Consider the following 18,755-nt stretch of genomic DNA (forward strand, 5'->3'; position numbering starts at 1 on the left):
ATTTATTTTTTGTTTGTTTTATAAGTAAAACGTTTTAAATCGCTATGTAAAGCACTTTGGAAATTGTCTTGTTTATGAAATGTGCTGTACAAATAAACTTGGATTGGATTAACGTTTATTTGAGCCTTAAATCTTTCCACTTTGACGTTGAAACAAACATATAGGCCAGTATCACTCGGCGGTACTCCCTGACACGCTCACTGACACGCTAACCGGCAAAGGCCTTCTCTTCAAACCACGTCCAATCTGTCCGTCATTATTTATTTACCGCAGCCTGAAGCTCTCTCTCTCTAAAAACATGTCCGATACCCTCTACACAGATGTTCACTCCTCTGCTTGTTCGGCTGCGGCTCCCCCCGGGCGAACGCCAACGCCGTCTCCACCTGTACCGCGCGCTATTAGCATTAGCATTAGCGCGTCAATAGATAAACATGTATTCAGCGGGGTGAGGCTTTGCTAACGGCTACAGGGCGCAGTTAGCTTTTATGTTCAGACCGAGATGACCTGAAGCGGTTCGAGTCCTCCTGACATGGCTTTGAACAGATACGCTCACGATCAAAACACGATAAAAAGAGGAGGCGGATGAGCACCGACCTGTGACCTATAACCCTTTGTTTACTTTCTGTTGCTATGACAACAAGGCTAAAAGTGGAGATTTTTCTGCCAAGTTTCTTTAAGGCAAGTTTATTTGTAGAGCACAATTCGTACACAAAGTAATTCAAAGTGCTTTACAGAATAAGAAATACATTAAAATCATAATAAAAACAAATCAAAACATAAATAATCATGAAGATTAAAATTTAAAAAGAGAGACATAAATTGGAGAGAAGAGTGCGGAATGAAAACCTTTCAGTTATTTGCACAGTTAAACAGAAATGTTTTGAGTCTGGATTTAAACAGCGTCACAGAAGAGTCTGTCTCACATGTTCAGACTGTTCCAGGTTTTAGCTGCATGAACCTGAAACTCTGACTCCCCTTGTTTAGTCGTGACTCTGGGCACCAGCAGGAGGCCGGTCCCTGAGCTCCTCAGAGTGTGAGATGTTCATATGACACTAACATGTCACAGATGGACTTTGGTGCTCGGACATGGAGACACTTGTACAAGCAGAGCTGCTTTAAAGTGTCTGAGGCACAGGAGCCAGTGCAGAGACCTGAGACCAGGACTTATGTGCTCGTACTTCCTAGTTCGAGTCAGGACCCGAGCTGCAGCGTTCTGGATGTTCTGGATGTTCTGCAGCGTCTCACAGCTCGTTTGGAGAGACCAGTGAGCAGAACATTACAGTATCTAACCTACTGGAGACAAACGCTTGGATAAGTTTCTCCAAGTCTGATTTAGACAGTAAACCTTGGTAAACAGACAGCATTATGCAAAATGTACTTTTCAGAGTTTTCAACCATGTTATAATGTTGTTCCCTCATCAAAAACATGCCTGAAGAGGTTTTTAGATGTCATGCATGTTTGAGTAATTTTGTGATCTCTCCCTATTTCAACCCTCTTTACAGTTAGCAGTAAAATCCTATCCAAAGCTCAACCCACAACCCTACATGACCCGTGCTCCCACATGATAATTAACTATAAATATCAGTTACTAAAAAAAAAAAAAAAAAACTAAACTAAATGTGGCGAATCACACATTCACTTACCGAGGCCAAGTTTATAACACTGATCTAGAAATGATTACTAGTGTAGTGTTTATTACTCACTGAATAAAAAATATAGAAAAAATATATTAGTATTGCAAAAATTCTTTCAGTATTTTTTCTTTTTTTCTGAGTGTTCCCCTCTGATAAATATACAAATACAGGATACAGAACTGTACACAACAACTTCACGAACCTGATGTAATGTGCAGTCTTTTCATTGGTGAGTGTATTGTGATTTGTTTTTGGTATGGACTTGAAACAAAACCTGTATTCATCCTTTTACTAAGACTTCATTGTAATTGTAATCATTATAAGATAGGCTCAAACAACATTAACCACAAGGGGTCACTAAAGAGACATACAATTAAACACTTAATTAAATTAATGTATGAAGCATTTGTTAAATGAATAGAAAGAGAAAATTATTGGTTCAAGTCATTGGCTCTTCATGTTATCTTTAAAGTTGAGCTTTAAACCATGTTATACTGTTGTTACCTCCTCAAAAAATACCTGGAGTTGTGTTTTGTTTTATTTATACATGTTTGAGTAATCCTTTGTTAGTCTGTCTATATCTCCAAAGCTTAAATGCTCTGTTCCACCTTGTGATGTCATATAGTGGTAGTTTTCAAGTTAATACCTGTCTTTTACATTTATGGTGCGTTGTTTATCCATTCAACTCGGAGGTCCACGGACGTTCCTTAGCGATACGCACTAACACGTCCCTTTTCCTCGGACGGCACAATTCGGACCTCGAGAGAACTTGGAGGAGACCAAGAGCAAGGATTCCAAGATAGAATTCAAGGGGGGTGTGCCCAGGGTCACTTTTAAGTATGAAGTGTTTTCATTGTGTTTGGACATTTTGGTGGTTTAAATGACAATTTCAGTCACTTATATCACTGCAATACTTCACTGTGTCTGTATCACTGCCTCTGGGTTTGGTCTTTGTTGTGGTGAGGCCAGTATTGAACAAAGACGTGTTTTAAACGGGTGTTGTTAAACGTCCCTGTGGTCGCTAACAGAATATAAACAACAACAACAATAACAGCATTCCAGTTGGCGTCCACATTTTACTTCAAGTCGAACACGCAAAATCGGAACAGGACGACTACTGCATTAGCTCTGTCTATTAATTTATACGATCTATGCACGGAACATAATAAAACTCTTTAAGTGTGGGAGCGTGACATCAAATTATATCCACGATCCGAGTGGGAGACGGATGGATAATCGAACGCAAAATTATTTCAGTAGAGATTGGATATTCCAGGGCTGAAATTATCCATATGATTCTACTGAAGTTTAAAAACACAGTGGAGCACTTCCTGTATCACCAAATGGCATGAGTGTTAATCTGTTTGAGAGAAGAACTCAGAGTAAGGGCCTTTTTACATGAGAACACCTGGGGGTAAAAACAACAAAATATTTTATCGGAAGTGTCTTTCATTTAGACCAGGGGTGTCAAACTCATTTTGGTCCGGGGGCCGTATCCAACCGACTTTGATCCCAAAGGGGCCGGATCAGAAAACTCATGTCATATAAACCCCAAAAATAACAATAAGTTCAAATATTTGTGCAGAGAAACACAAATCTATTACAGAAATCTTTTTTAATTGATGAACTCTTTCTTTTACAAAATATGATAATATTATGAACAAACTGAAACTTAAAAAAAAAAGAAGCAATTTCAACACAATGTTTTAACATTAACTTGTATGCAAATAGGAATAAGTCAATTTTTCTTGGAAAATCCTGCACTCGGCTCCACTTTTCTCATTTTGGACATTTTTCTGATGAGGGTGTCACGGTCAACAGTCAAAACGATCGTCCTTTAAGAGCGTTTGGAAAGAGACAAGTTGGAGACCCCAGGAAGAATAGCTACTGATGTTCAGCAGCTAATGGGGATCTTAATAAACTAAACTAAACAAGTCTTCATTTGTGCTGCTCTGGTGGGAGGGGCCACGTACAGAGACGCTGGAGACGCTGCTGTGATAAACACCACAGAAAATTACCAATATTTTAATAGAAAATATAATTAAAATATTTTAGTAGAAAATCAGCCGAGGGCCAGATTAAAGGTCTTGGAGGGCTGGATCTGGCCCCCGGGCCATATGTTTGACACCTGTGGTTTAGACAGTGACGGCGTTTTTGGGGCTTAAAAACGCAAAAATCTGAAACCACCTTCCAGAGTGGAAAAGTTGAACCGTCTACACTGCCCAAGACGCAAAACTCTGGTCAGATCTGCTCACATCACGTCTGCATTTACGTCACAAACATCACCACCGAGTCGCCTGGCATGCATACCCAATCTAATTCCACACACTTTTGCGTCACCTTATGCACGCAAATTTCCTCCCGTAAACGCTCGTCTAAATGTGGAATAAAAAGCAAAGACGCAACGCCACTTTTGCGTCTTCTGTTCAGACCGTCATCATAAATATGCAGGATTTGTGCGTTAAACATGAATGCGAATGGGACAAAACACAACTCCAGGTCTGTTTGTGAACAGAAACAACATTATAACATAAAGTAGATCAGAAATTAACAAAATATGGACCCTTTAACATAACAATTTATTTATTTTTTTATCTTTAATCAGAGTAAAACCAACATCTACCACTTACAACGCAGAGAATTCCACCTATCAATCATTCACGGTCACGCCAAACCAGATCAGCCGTCGCCTTCAACGCTGGACACTCGCCGTTCTCTCTCCTCGAATACACGACCATTTAGGGAATTAACCTCTTTTATCTTGTCAACATGAGCCCGCGTTGTCATATTAAATAAATAGCGTCCGAAGCTTCGAGACAGCTGTCAGCCAGCATCGACTCAACCCCGCCGAAACGCACTCATGTTTGCGTAGCACTTAATGGCCATCAGCGTCCTCTCCTCTGTAATAACCTCGCGTCGTTATCCGCAGTCAAACTCAATACGCGCCAAGCTAATGCCCCGCGACAAGATAAAAGCCAGGTACTGTTTAAAATGCCTTTGTAGTGTAGATATGTATAACGCGCGGATGTTGGCGGCGAGAGAGCGCGAGCTAGAACATAGCCCGGGGCGATCCATCCACGCGCTGTCATTACTGCCAGTCCTGTTTAAGAGCCACTCCGCCGCTGTCACCGCCAGACTACGGGGATCCGGCCCTCGACACGTTCCACGGCGAGCACGCATCACGGGAGATATCATGCGACGGGGGTTTTAGCGGCCTGTCGAGCGCTTCCTGGTTTTAGGTCAGTTAGGGAGTGGATTTCGGGCATATGTTATCCAGCTTTTGAATAATAAGATTGACTCCGAATGCAAATACACACGAGACATTACAGAGTTTTGTATGGATTCGGTGACAGTGAAGATATGTTGAACTGTCGGCCTAGACCAGTGTTTCGCAAACTAGTTTTTTTTTTTTTCTGGGGACCCACAAACCTTCACGACCCGTAAATCACAAAATAAAGTTGGATTTGACCATTACTGAACATTAATGAGGATTATTTTATTCTTGACTGAGTGATCGTGTCTCTCGGAACATTTAGTATTACTCAAGTTTTAAACAAGCAAAAAAGTCTCCTAGTGCCTCCGCTCAATTTCATTTCTCTCCAGCGACTAGGTCAGGAATCAGAATACACTAAATGGTTTACAAGGACAGTGCGTGTTCGGAAGTGCGAGTTCGGGCACCAGTCAAACAGCGAAGAGTCATATATTCTGTGTTGGTAACGATTCCTGAGAACAAAGAGAATGTTTGGTGAATTTTATCAAAGGGAAAGACGTTATTGTCCTTCTTCCTACGGGATTTGGGAAAAGCTTAATTTACGAGTTAGCTCCATTAGCGGCGCATTACATACGTCATGACCAAATAGCACCGATTGGTTAAATAAAAAAAGTACCCGCCTACTGTGGAGCAAATGAATTCTAACGCTGTGGGGTCAGACGGTTTCTATGAAGTTAAGCCGTCTGATGAATTAGGCTAATAAAAGGATCCATAAGTCATCAATTTGGACATTAAATGTAGCCCATTTCTTTTTCTTGTTCAACATTCAATTGAACCAGCAATATTGGAACAAAATAGTCAATAAAATAATTGCAAAAAGATCAGAAATTATACAAAACATGTCTTAACATTTTAATCTACATGCAGATTGTGTCAAAGCGACCTCAAAAAAAAAATCTCTTGCAAGCCACCTGAGGGTCACAACTCTTTCTTTGGGAAACAATAGCCTAGACAATATGACAATTTGTGATTTTATTTTTTTCCTTGTCTTTCCTTTAAAAAAAAAACCATATAGGCCCACATATTGTATATTGTTTGCAATGTTAATATTATGAATATAAGCAATTAATCTGTCCCCAGTTACAATACAATACAAAAGTACACTAGGGCTGTGCAAAAATATCTAAATATCTATATATCCTATCATTTAATGTGATGATACAGTATCGATATCGTGGGCTGCTGTACCGATATATCGCCAAGAGTATTTTTTTGGTATATTTTACTAAATAATTTTGTTACAGAGCTACAGTTTTGTTGCTTGTTCAGAGGAAAGAAACTCATTTATGCGACACATTTGACATTTTCACTGTTTTAATGATTAAAATGTTTGTGTTTCATTTGAACTTTGCACATGAAGTGATTAAACAAAGACTTTTAATATCACAGCCATGATTTAAGCCATTATTTTTTATTGAACCGTATTGAATCAATTTGAAATATATCGAATCAAATCGTATCGAATTGAAAGCTCACGGTATCGAGGTATGTAACGTATCGGCAACTTCTTAATGATACCCAGCCCAAATTGGCATTCAAATTAAGTTAAATTTAATTGTACTTGTTTGTCTTTCTACGCAAATCAAAAAATTTAAAAAATGTATGAAAAGTTCTTAGTAATTACAAAAAAAACGATGGATAAGTCAGGTATAATTTGTTCATTTGCACCATACTCAGTTACTTCTTTATATGTTTGCAGAGCTGTTCCACTCAGTCTCAATTTCAACAATGTTAAAGCTGAATAATATTAATAGTCAAGATATTTCTGGACATTTTCTCGTCACGTACCTCATGATCTTGGGTGAAGAGTTCGGGGAGTTCCTCATGTTTCCGTTGCGTTGCTTTTTCTTTGGCGACAGAGCCGACTGTTGGTCGTCTTCAACTGAAAATATAAGCATCATAGTGAGACAACACAACTTAAAATGTGAAATTAGTAAAAGAAAACACCGCAGAAGTGAGTGAGTGAGTTTTTACACACCATACGATACATATTATGAGTTGCAAAGAGGATGAAATGAGAAAAAAAAAAAAAAAAAACTGTTGCATGTTTAAAAGAAATGCATATGAGCAACACACATAAGCACACACAATTTTAGTATTACATTTTACCAGTTTTACCAAGAATTTGTTTTATAAAGTCAACCCAATGAGTCTGATTTCTTAACATTTTAACTCCAAAAAATTCTGGTGACATTTGTATATTTATAGAAATTTTCAGTAAGCTCAAATACAAAAAAATATCCAAAATCCCCCCAGTTGAATGTTTAGCATCAAAAATGTCAACAAAACATTAAAAATATATATAAATACATACATTTCATACGTTTACATTTTCATTTTGCTTTATCGTCATTAATTAATCCAACACAGACAAAAAAAAAACCTCAGCTTTTTCAGCTCTATATTAACAAACTGTTCATTTTTTTCTCACTTCTGCCTCGTTTGTTTACATCGTGTGCACATTATCACATTTAAAAGCGGTACGTGAGCGCCCCCGGTGGTGACGTGCGGCAGCAGCAGCAGCAGCAGCCTCTGGTCCTTCACATCTCTCTGTGTCTGGTTAATATTTAATGGCCACAGCTGACAGAGGGTCATTAGTCAAACACAGCACAGACTTCAGTGCAGACAGACTCCAGACCACAAACACATGCTCTGTTTGGGACTCTGCATTATAAAAGAGGGGGAGGCCTGTCATAATAACCAACAAAACCACACAAAGCAAAGCATATAGTCGCATAAAAATCTATATCAACCCGAGATAACCTGCCAGCTACAGCCTAACCAAAGCAGACTTCTATTTCCACTTGTAAATTTGAACAGTAATTTATAGTTTTGGACATATTATAAGTTGTGTGAAGCATTAACGAGGTATTTGAATATTCAACATTTGATTAAAAAAGAAAAATGGTTTGTTTATCCTCTACCAGTTTATATTAATCTACATAAAAATACATAAAATTTCATGGGCTCACAAAAAATACGTTTTGTAAGCCTATAACAGTAATTCTCTTATGTTAAAATTTGCCATATTTTCACTTATAAATGTAAAATTGAAATCATAATATAGTAATTCATAGTTACAGACATATTTTAAGTTGTGTGAAACATTGACTAGGTATTTGAGTATTATATTTGATTGAATAAAGTGGGGGAAATGCTTTGTTTATCCTCTACCAGTTTATATTACGCAATACACAATACACAAACAATGCATAAAATTTCATGGGCTCACAAAAAATACATTTTGTGAGCCCGTAAAGTGAAACCATAATTGTCTTCTGTTAAAAACTTGCCATATTTTCACTTGTAAATGTAAAACTGAGATTATAATATTCATAGTTATAGACATACTTTAAGACACGTGAAACAAGGACTGCATTTGAATATTATTGAATATTATAGATTTAATAACATTTTTTTAAATTATTAAAAAAGCTTTGTTTATAAGTAAAACCAGAAATGACTAAAATTTGCCATAAGGAGAACCTGACATTAACATTATCCAACAAAACTATAGCCTAACTAAAGTAGATTTCTCTTTTCACGTGTAAATTTAAAATTAATATGATATAGTAATTTGTAATTATGTGAATATATTTTAAGTTGTATGAAACATGACTACATAAAAAATAATAACAACAACAATAATAATAATTTTGCAACCCCCCCCCACACACACACATATTTTTTTCTTTATTTTATTGTATTATTTTTATTTATTTATTTAATTTATTTATTTATTTGCAATTTGCTGTGGTTGTTTGTTTTTTTTTTTTTTTGTTTTTTTTTTTTTTTTTTTTTGTTTGTCAAATAATAATAAGAAAAGAATAATGTTAACTTTGAAGGGGTACCACAAGGTTGCACTTTAGGACCATTAGTGTTTTTTACAACTAGAATTCTTATTAAAACTAATTTCTAATGAGAAAATAATAGTATGAAATCTAAAGGGGGTACCACAAGGTTGCAGTTTAGGACCACTAGTGTTTGTGAAATCAGTCAAACAGTGTTAGAGGTTATTCAAAGTTTCTGGAATCTTCCAAAATCGTCTCAAAAATCAGTCAAGGCCATTCCCATGTTAGTGTGCAGTCCCTTACACTGCCTCTGGGTGGCGTTACTGGGGTGGTATCTGTATTTGACGGGCAGGCTCTGAGCTCTCTGCAGCCTCTTGCCGTCCTCTGATTGGCCCATGTGGCGTTTTCGGGGCGGGGGCAGCAGACTCCCCTTTCTGTTGTTCACCAGGGGGACCAGCTCGGGGGTGATGTGCTTCCCCCTGCTGGGCTCCAGGAGGTGGTTCAGGTGATTGTAATGGAGCAGGGGAGCGTCACCGGGGGCTAGAGGGAGGGTCATTACAACTTCAGGCATTACATTTACAAAGTTCAGTCATTTCTAATTCTATACAGGTATATCAAAATTACAATATATACCTTTTCTTAATTGATTTATTACATTTTTATTTAACTTTTAGGCAGACGATCCATCACCTGTTAGACCTGGAGATGTCACTGCTTTGCCTTGAATATTCCACAGTGTGGCATTAATCTTCTCAGTCTCCATGCAGACAAAGAAATGGCAAACACTAACCCAAGTTACAGGCCGGATCTGTGGCGAGGCAAGCCCACTCACAGTAAGAATGTATGTTTTGGAATTTTAATAAGAACATCTATAATTGTATAAATGCCACATAGGTAAGTTTAAAGCCATACTTTGGAGCATTTTGGACAAAGCAAGAACATACACAACATAACACAAATGAAAAAGTTACATAGTGGATCTTTAAGTAATTTATGTTGGAAATTAGAAAATAAGGTCATAAGAAAAAACGCTGTAATAGACGCATCAAGAATCTTGGACTTCCGGTCATTGCGCAATGCATACTGGGAAGGATTTTCCAAAAAAGTGAGCATCAAACCACTATGTTTGTTTTCCCAGTGGGATGCGTCTATTGACAAAGTCGATCTTTTCTAGTCTTTTGAACCATATCACTTTTGCTTCTGGTTCTAATATTGTCATGTTTTAGTTATGGGGTTTGGACATTGTAATTGTGTGGTTGTTGGATGTCCTAACAACGGAAAACGGCTCAAGATATTTGTTTGTGAACTCCATAAATGCAAAAGAGAATCAGATATGATTCCGTATTTCTGCCACCCTCCCACGTGACAACAAACTAAAGCTGCGACAACGATGACGTGACAGCTACACCTATGACACGTTTGACGTAGCAGAAGGTGATTCACACCCACCCCTCCCCCGCTCCACCGCCTCCACCCACCTCCACCCCGCATCCCACATGAACACCTAAACAAAAGCGACAGCATAAGCTCATTGTTCTACACTGCAGTATACGCGATATAATAAGTTTATCTACTAGAGTTTAATAAAACTTTACCAATCAGTAATGTTCAGTTGATGTGGACGCGGTGCTTGAGCTTCGTGCTCCTCAAAGTCCTCGTCCGATTCCGGGTCCAACACATGCGGCTGAATACGCTGTATCGCCATGATGAATAAAAGTTTATTCCTGCCACTATCAGGGTCACGTCTGTCTCCCCCTCCCTCCCTGAGATGGGTGGAGGAAGGGCGGCTCACTATGTCACATTTGGAGGGCGGAGCCTGTGCTTTCTCAGGACGGGCGAGGGGAGGAGCAATAGTCGGACTTTCATAGTTCCTGGTCTGTGACTGTCTCCAAGAAATCAGTAAGATTTCATAACTATTGTGTAATGGATGTTCCAAAACCCAAATTGTGCTTGTTTATGTGCAGAAGATACAATCTGTGAAAAGAGTTATTTTGCATGAGATGGGCCCTTTAAAGTGATTACGTGATACACAAGACCGCTCTTTGTACGTGCGCTCATGTGCGTTCGTGTGCCCATGGGATACTGAATCGGCCCAGAGCCACCGGAAGTACTTCGCCGGGCTAAAGGCGAATCTGGAGTCATGCACCATTGAGCTCGGCCCATTGACTTGAATGAGCGGGGGCTTGGGTTTGCTATGTCCAAATATCAAATAGTATTTTCGGTATGGAAGCTCAAACATTCCAAAGCTAATGTTTTGGTTTTTTTTTCAAACCTAATCTATTGTCAGTGGAGGGTAGAAGATAATGCTAACATTTGCTATCCACTGACCCATTATAATAACACCAAACTGAACCCACTTCACTGCTTAAACCTGTACCTTTAAATTGAATACTTCCATTGTCTGACCCTCTCTAATCCACAATGACACAGAAAGCCCCGCATTACAGCTTTAATAAAACATTTTAGCATTACCTGCACATTCTCGGGGCTAATTCTATGTGGCACAGAAACGTTAATATTTGAATAATTAACCAGCCTCATTTTTATTAAACACCACTTAGCCGTTTGCTGCAGCGGCCCACTGAAAAGACAGATCTGACATTCGCCTCGGTATTTATAATAGAAATGAATTACTTAGTACACTTTCAGGTGTTCGGAGACTATTGTTATGCCAGAGGAACAAGGAAGTGACAGCGCAAATTAGCCACCACGAGCGGCACGAAGACTGCGGCCATTTTGGGAGCCAGTATTAACAAAGATCGTCGTTGTTAATTCATTTCTGTTTGGTTTATAAGTTCAAGTTGAAGTCACGTTATGAAAATATTGGGAGCAGTTCAAATGTTTGTTGAATTGAAGGGTCCCGTGTCCAATTTTTTTACTGTTTTCAAACTCAACATCCCATTGAATGTGATGGGAAGAATATAAACATGGGCTGTACTTGCACTATGTAATTTTTCTGGTTATTGCTTTGTCTGGATTGTTTCACAGTACGGTATTAAACCTTTCTATCTTCATGGAGACCAAACCAGAACAAGTTACAGGTCAGATCTCTGAAGAGGCGACCCAGTTAACAGTCAAATTGCCTGTTTTTCAGAGTATTTTTGAGCTATAAAACCACATGTAATTTAATAGAGCTATTTAATGTGTGGGGGGACATTCAAAGGCTATGGGACATTCCAAGCAGCGCAATGATATCGCCATAGAAACAAGCAAGAAAATGACATGGTGCACCTTTAAGGGCAAATTCACACTAGGACTTTAGAACAGTGCCGAGCTCAAGCACGATTGCGAAGGGTTCTGTGGCCCACACTCACACTTGCACATCCGAACTGGGCCACGGCTCGTTGATGTCATCATACGTCGCTGTTTGTTTACATGTGCTAACGCTTTTAGCAGAAAAAATATGTATTAAATAGTGAGGCTGATGTGCGTCACTTTATGGAGATAAAAACATCACGGAGCAGTGACGACAGCCAGAGAAACACAGCTAAACTTCTGTCTGTCTTTGTTGAAGGTGAGTGTGGGTTTGCCGTGTGTTATGGAGCAGATTTTATTCACTGTTTTCCCCGTATGAGTAACATCAGCGCACACCCACGGCTCGTACAGTAAAGTCGGGCGTGTGCGTGTACATGAGCAACCGTACCGTGCTTTGGCCCACCTCCTCCAAGTGGGCCAAAGTCCCATCTGTGCCGAGCCTGAGCACAGTTCGATTGCACTCACACTGGACAAACGTACCGCACTTTAGGAGCTATCAGTGCTTGGGCACGGTTCTAAAGTCCAAGTGTGAGTGCACCCTAAGAGTACTTTGAGATGTAATATATTATAGTTATATTATATTATAATGTAAAACTTGGCATAGGAATAAAACAGCTTCATGTTTGTTGGTTTTATTTAAAGGTTGTATAGAGGATATTTTAAGGGAAGAGAAATTATTTTTCAAATGTTGTACATGTGTGACACCACCTTCCTCCTCCACAGCTCCTCAGTAGAAACATCTCGTCCCGTCTCTTTACTCTAGAAATCACGTTTGTTTACAGCCAGTTCAGAATTACCGTTGAAGTTTCCTGTCTAGAAATAATTTAGCGACCGACGCGTCTTCAGTTTTTAGACCCTTTGTCTGCTTCAGTCGCGCCATCGCTGGAAGGAATCTCCAAGAATCACCTCAGTTTGTCTTCGCTCCTTTTCTCCTTCTCTTCTTCTTTCAGCAACCTCAAAAACTGACTTTCCTTGGCGGCGAACCGGTCGTGGATTCTCGTCCACCGTCGCGACAAACTCTGTGCGAATTGCGACGAAGCTACAGTTTGAAAAAGCCTCTAAGAACCGCCCCATACACCACGAAATCCCTGCGCGACAACGAGTCAGTTACGCTAGAAACGTAGGGAGTTTGATTGACGACCTAACAGCCAATAGAAAAAGAGGGAGCCTCGTTTTCAGTTGGCTGATGTTTATCTGGCCTCAACACGTCCACAGTTGATGGATTTTCATTCTTTTTTTTTTTGGTCATCATAATTATGAAGCTGCTGCATCTCGGTAATGGTATTTTAAACTTTCATTGACAATTTGAAACTAAAAAAAAAATCCTCCATACAACCTTTAACACAAATTAGAGAAGTCAAAATCCCACAGGTACATACCATCTTTTTTCTTTTCTTTTTTCTGTTACTGGGCAGTTCGAAGCCCAAATTGTGTCATCAAGTATTATAATGTATCTCTCTGATTTTAGGATTTAAATTGCATTCTGAAAACAACCAAAAAAGAAAAAATAGCAACTGTACCCAAAAACAGTCACAATAAAGTATACAAATTTAAATTGATTCAAGTTTTGCAATGTACAATATTTCAGCTCATTGTTGTAAAAGTTATTATGCCTCAAAATTACCATTAGTGTTAGCCCTGAGACACAAACATCTCTCTTTCTAAACACAGTAGTGTCCTCCACTGACGTAATCCTTTTATTTGTGTAATTTTTAACATGTTGTCAGTGACACCCACAGCTCATGTTCACTGTGTTATTTTAAATATTAATTCATTTTAGCACAACTCAGCAAAAACAACATAGAGATAAAATTGAACAGAAAGTAGTGATGCTAAAAGTGAAGTGGGTGGTAAATGAAGAAATAAAAAAATTGCAAAAATTACAATCAACATTTTCAAATATTACCAAAATATTTTCAATTCTACCAACTGAGACAGATTACAATAAGAAAACAAAACAATTAAACCAAAACTTCTTTTCAGTGTCAGTGAAACCAGACTGTGCTTCTCATTTTTAATAAAAAAAAATACCTACACAATGGCGCCATCTGCTGTTCACACACACACAAATCACTCACTCACAGACACTGACGAGGACACAGACAAACAGTGAAGATGAGTTAAATGAATGAATGAAACCCAGACTCACTTGATTTGATATATCCGTTATAGCTATTTTTAGCTGAGGGGAGAATGAGAAACAAATGACAGGTTAGAATACAATGAATCAATGCAGTACTAGAATTATTATTATTATTATTAATGTTTAATGCTAGAATGACAGTGTATTTAAGGCACTTTTAGCATGACATGGACTGAAGTGAGAGAAGCAAAAGTCAGCGACAGACTGGAGATGCTGTTAGTTTGAAAAGTGGAATTGTAATTTTGAGTATTTTTAATTTTGTAATGAAATGTCGTATTTTAATATTTTAGTTTTTGCAGTTTTACAAAGTACTTACAAATTAATTTCACATAAAAGGAGAAATGTTGTATTTAGTAAGATTTTTTGGGTCACACTATAATAATATCTTTGGTTTAAGCCATTAATTATAATAAGAATAGCTGTTACATTGGTTTATAGAAGCAAAACTGTCCACAAAACAGTGAGTCTAGTCTTCAGTTTGTTTAGATTTGTTGAAATTTACTTGAAATGTATTTAAAGGTCCCATATTACACAAAACTGATGTTGTGTGTTTTGTTTCATTCACACATGTTTGAGTAACTCTTTAGTGTTAATCTGTCCACATCTCCAAAGCTCAAAATGCTCTTTTCCACCTTATGATGTCATGAAGTGGTAGTTTTCAAGTTTACAGCTAAATTTTTTACATTTAGTTCAGTAGAGATCAGCAATTCCAGGGGTGAACTTATCCAAATGTGAAGGTGTGTGAAGTACTTCCTGTATTAGCACATAGGGGTGTAACGGTGCATGTATTTGTGCCAAACTGTGTCAGTACTGGATATTTGGTTCGGTGCAGGTCTGTGCACGAGTAAATTCGCGCAATTTGTGTGTGTTTACATTCCACCAATACATGTGCACCTACGCGGAGACTCGGCTCTTTAATATTCAGGACGGAACTCGTCCGTGATTGGGGTGGCAGTGTTTCCCACAGCGCTTTATAGTTAGGGCGGCCACTTTCACAACAATTGTCCCTCGCCTTGACTACATCCCTCTGAACCACATGAATCCTCACAAAATTACGGACATCGCACCACGGTCTTCACTTCTGCCTTTCGCCAGCACAAAATTTCCGCCCCCCTCCCCCCGTACCTGCCACCCATACCTGCGACCTCTGACCCTAGCGAAAGTGTATTTTCAGTCGCTGGGGAATTGTAACTGCAGCAGATCTGCTCTTACTGCAGACAATGTGGACAAGTTGTTGTTTTTTTTTATAATTGTTAGTGCTGCTTTACTTGTTACTTTACTTTACTTTAGAAAACTTCTGTTTACTGTTTACAAGGATTTTATTTTTTATAATATTTCAAACATTTGTTGCTTATTTGAGAATTTTTTATTTAACTTATTAGTATTACCAAGCAGCACTTTGCATTTATTTTAATTTCCCATTTGTATAATGTTAAAACAAATTGTTGGTTTAATAAAAACACAAATAAACAACAAACAATTGGTTTTGCCGTTTGTTTCCAAACTGTAATGAAAATGAACCGAACTGTGACCTCAAAACTGAAGTACGTACCAAACTGTGATTTTTGTGTTTTGTTACACCCCTATTACCACATGACATCACAAGGTGGAACAGAGTATTTTCTGTTTGAGAGAATAACTATAAATGCCTAAACATGCAGGTTTGTGTGTTAAACATGTGCGAATGAAACAAAACACAACTGCAGGTCTGTTTGTGACGAGGAAACAACATTATAACATAAATTAGAAACAAGTGTATTACGGGTCCTTTAAAAATTCCTCAGAACCTTCGTAAACAAAACCATTCTAAGGACATTTCACATTTTCATATTACTTCATTTCATCTCATTGTGGCGCATTGTAAGATAAAGGTCGCGCGTAAACCCCGAGGCTCTTCTCTGACAACCGAAATCCTGTTCTGAAACTGGTCCTGGCATCTGTCGCCCGGGATTGCACAGCTCCAGCGGATCAGGGGGTCAGCGCTCTGCACACGCCCCACAAACGGAGCTCTGTGCCCGGGCGGAGGGGGACGAGCGCTGCCTGGTGGATCACAACTGTCACCAACCGGTATCTCCACGAAAACGAAACGCAAACATAATTTTCGTGTCAGAGCGGATAAGGGGAGGGAATAAAAACTCTTACAGACGTGAAGAGGAGGGGTGGGGACGCCGGGGGAGTTGAACCAAATATTAGGCTAAAAACATGTGACAGAAAACAAAGCTCTGAAGCAGATTGTATCAAGGTTTACATATTGTTACTGCCTCGTGGAATATGTCAACTCCATGGAAAAATTCTGCTCTCAGCGTGAATAAAAACTGTATTTAGATTCAGATCTCTAAGCACTTTCAGTCAAAACCAAACTGGTGATTTTACTGTAGAAGTATGTGGGGCTTTGGAGCTGGGGCTGCTTTTGCTATTGGCATTAGAATAAAACGATTGTGATGCAAAAGATTTAAAAATGCAATAACTAAAGACTAACATACACATTTTTCATCAGTATCAGCTCTCACATAACATTTTTTATGCCGCTTGGCCACAGAGGATGAATTTGGGCAGTTTTGGAATTATTTGGAGTAAAATTTGCTCAAAAATAAAAGACTAAATAGCTGGGCCTTAAACAAAAATATTAACAAATTAAAAAACAAACAAACAAAAAAAAAAAAAACAAATACATTTATTACATGAAAAAGGTTTAGAGCGGATAAACGCGAACTATAGCCCAGGGACCAAAAGTGGCCTTTAGACCAAGTTTTTTTAGCCCAGATTACAGTAAGCAATGAACTACCGTATTTTTCGGACTATAAGGCGCACTTAACATCCTTTAATTTTCTCAAAAATCGACAGTGCGCCTTATGTATTAATTCTGGTTGTGTTTACTGACCTGAAACCGATTTTATGTGGTACAAGGCACTTAAAAATCTGTCAAAATGTTTTAGTACGACTTTAGTAAACTACGAAGCCGCACCGCTTGATGGATTGTCAGAGCATTACGGCTGCTGTAGTCAGAAGCCTCGCGGAGTCATGTCCTTTAGTCCGAAAGAAGTTGGCAGTGCACAAGGAGCGAGCTGTTTTTTTTTTTTTTAGCACTTACAGTTTATACAAATGAGTCATGTGGTTTTAAGTTTCGTTTATATAAAACATAAACAAGTGCGCATAAAGCTGCATTAAACACATTATTACTCAATGTATATTTGAGTCGTCCTCATAGGAAATAAAAAAACGAACATTCACATTCACCAAGTCAGGGAGGCAACGCCGGGCGAATTACGCCACGATCTTGCCAATGGATCGTGGACGTCTGGGCTGAGGATCAGTCTCAAGTGTCGTCCGTTTGTTTCGCTTAATACTCCTTATAATTCGGCGCGACTTACGTATGAAAATAGATGAGAAAATTCAACATTATTGATATTGCGCCTTATAGTCCGAAAAATACGGTACGTTTTTTTCTGTTTTCTGTTTCTGTGAGACAGGCTTTATATTTTGGTTCCAAGTATGAAAGACGGTCAAACTAAATGGGGCTGTGGGTCTCAGCTTTGATTAAAAAAATAAAAAAAAAAAGTTTGGATACCCTTACTTTAGACCTAATAATTTTAGTTTGTTTTCTCTATGTGAACTTAAAATGGCCAATAAGAAAAGCGTAATAAAGCAGGCATTAGAAATATAACTGACTTATAAAGAGAAGCTTGTTCATAAGTGAAAGTATAGAGATATTTGTGGGTTAGTTGCAGATTTATTCAAGCCCAACATTCAAATACCAAGAGCATGCATCAGACAGAACCGCCCAGAACCACATCCAGGAGTCCACATTTATATTTAAGCCACCACATTTATATCAACAGCGACAGACCACAGCACCACACCGCTGACGGCTACAGAGACAGGACACGGAAGGCAGAGGGCGGAGGTCAGAGGTGTGGCGGGTCATGTGACCACTTACGGGCCGAGCTAACAGACACAGCGGAGAGCGGGAGGTCCGAGCTACTACGGTCACTAAGAGACATGCACCCTGCGCCAAAACAACAGGCCAGGCGCTCGGTCGGGGAGGCGGCCATCTTAGCTACAGGTGTGTTAGAGACGAGAAACAACAGGTTAAACATTCTGGAAGACGTCTGTTTACATCTGCTAAGGGTCGTTTAATTTACTCCCATCACATAAACACTGTTCAAAGTGGATTTTATTGGACATTTAAAGGACAAATATTACACAAAATTGACTCTTGTGAGCAGTGTTGGGGAGTAACAGATTACATGTACCGGAGTTACGTAATCAGAGTACAAATTATGAGTAACTGTGTTCGGTTACAGTTACAGTTTCAGTGAGTGGTAATTGGATTACAGTTACTTTGTTGAAATAAATGGATTACATGGTGGTATTTTCCTGTTTTCAAATTTTTCCACTCATTCCCGGAAACTAAACCAGGTCTAAACTAGATCTCAACCAGGTCTAAACCAGGTCTAAAACCAGGACTAAAACCAGGTCTAAAACCAGGACTAAACCAGGACTAGAACAGGACTAAAACCAGGACTAAAACAGGACTAAAACAGGACTAAACCAGGACTAAAACAGGACTAAATGCAGGTCTAAACTAGATCTAAACGAGATCTAAACCAGGTCTAAACCAGGTCTAAAACCAGGACTAAAACCAGGTCTAAAACCAGGA

The 18,755-nt window shown here is 38.8% G+C and overlaps 1 protein-coding gene across 1 annotated transcript in view; it reads right to left on the bottom strand.

Annotated features, from left to right (window-relative positions):
* The window catches only part of LOC110163239 (calcium-activated potassium channel subunit alpha-1-like), a 248,254-nt gene that overhangs the window by 51,572 nt on the left and 177,927 nt on the right, over positions 1–18,755 (bottom strand). Inside the window, exons 19-21 of the mRNA XM_055150045.1 lie at positions 18,033–18,152; positions 14,102–14,134; positions 6,695–6,788 (exon numbers count right to left, since the gene is read on the bottom strand). Of these exons, the coding sequence (XP_055006020.1) occupies positions 6,695–6,788; positions 14,102–14,134; positions 18,033–18,152 (247 nt within the window). The remainder of the gene's footprint in view (positions 1–6,694; positions 6,789–14,101; positions 14,135–18,032; positions 18,153–18,755) is intronic.

The sequence above is a fragment of the Boleophthalmus pectinirostris genome, unplaced genomic scaffold (genome assembly GCF_026225935.1).
Source record: "Boleophthalmus pectinirostris isolate CB_2022bp ecotype Guang Dong unplaced genomic scaffold, ASM2622593v1 HiC_scaffold_14, whole genome shotgun sequence".
NCBI classification, from domain to species: domain Eukaryota; kingdom Metazoa; phylum Chordata; class Actinopteri; order Gobiiformes; family Gobiidae; genus Boleophthalmus; species Boleophthalmus pectinirostris.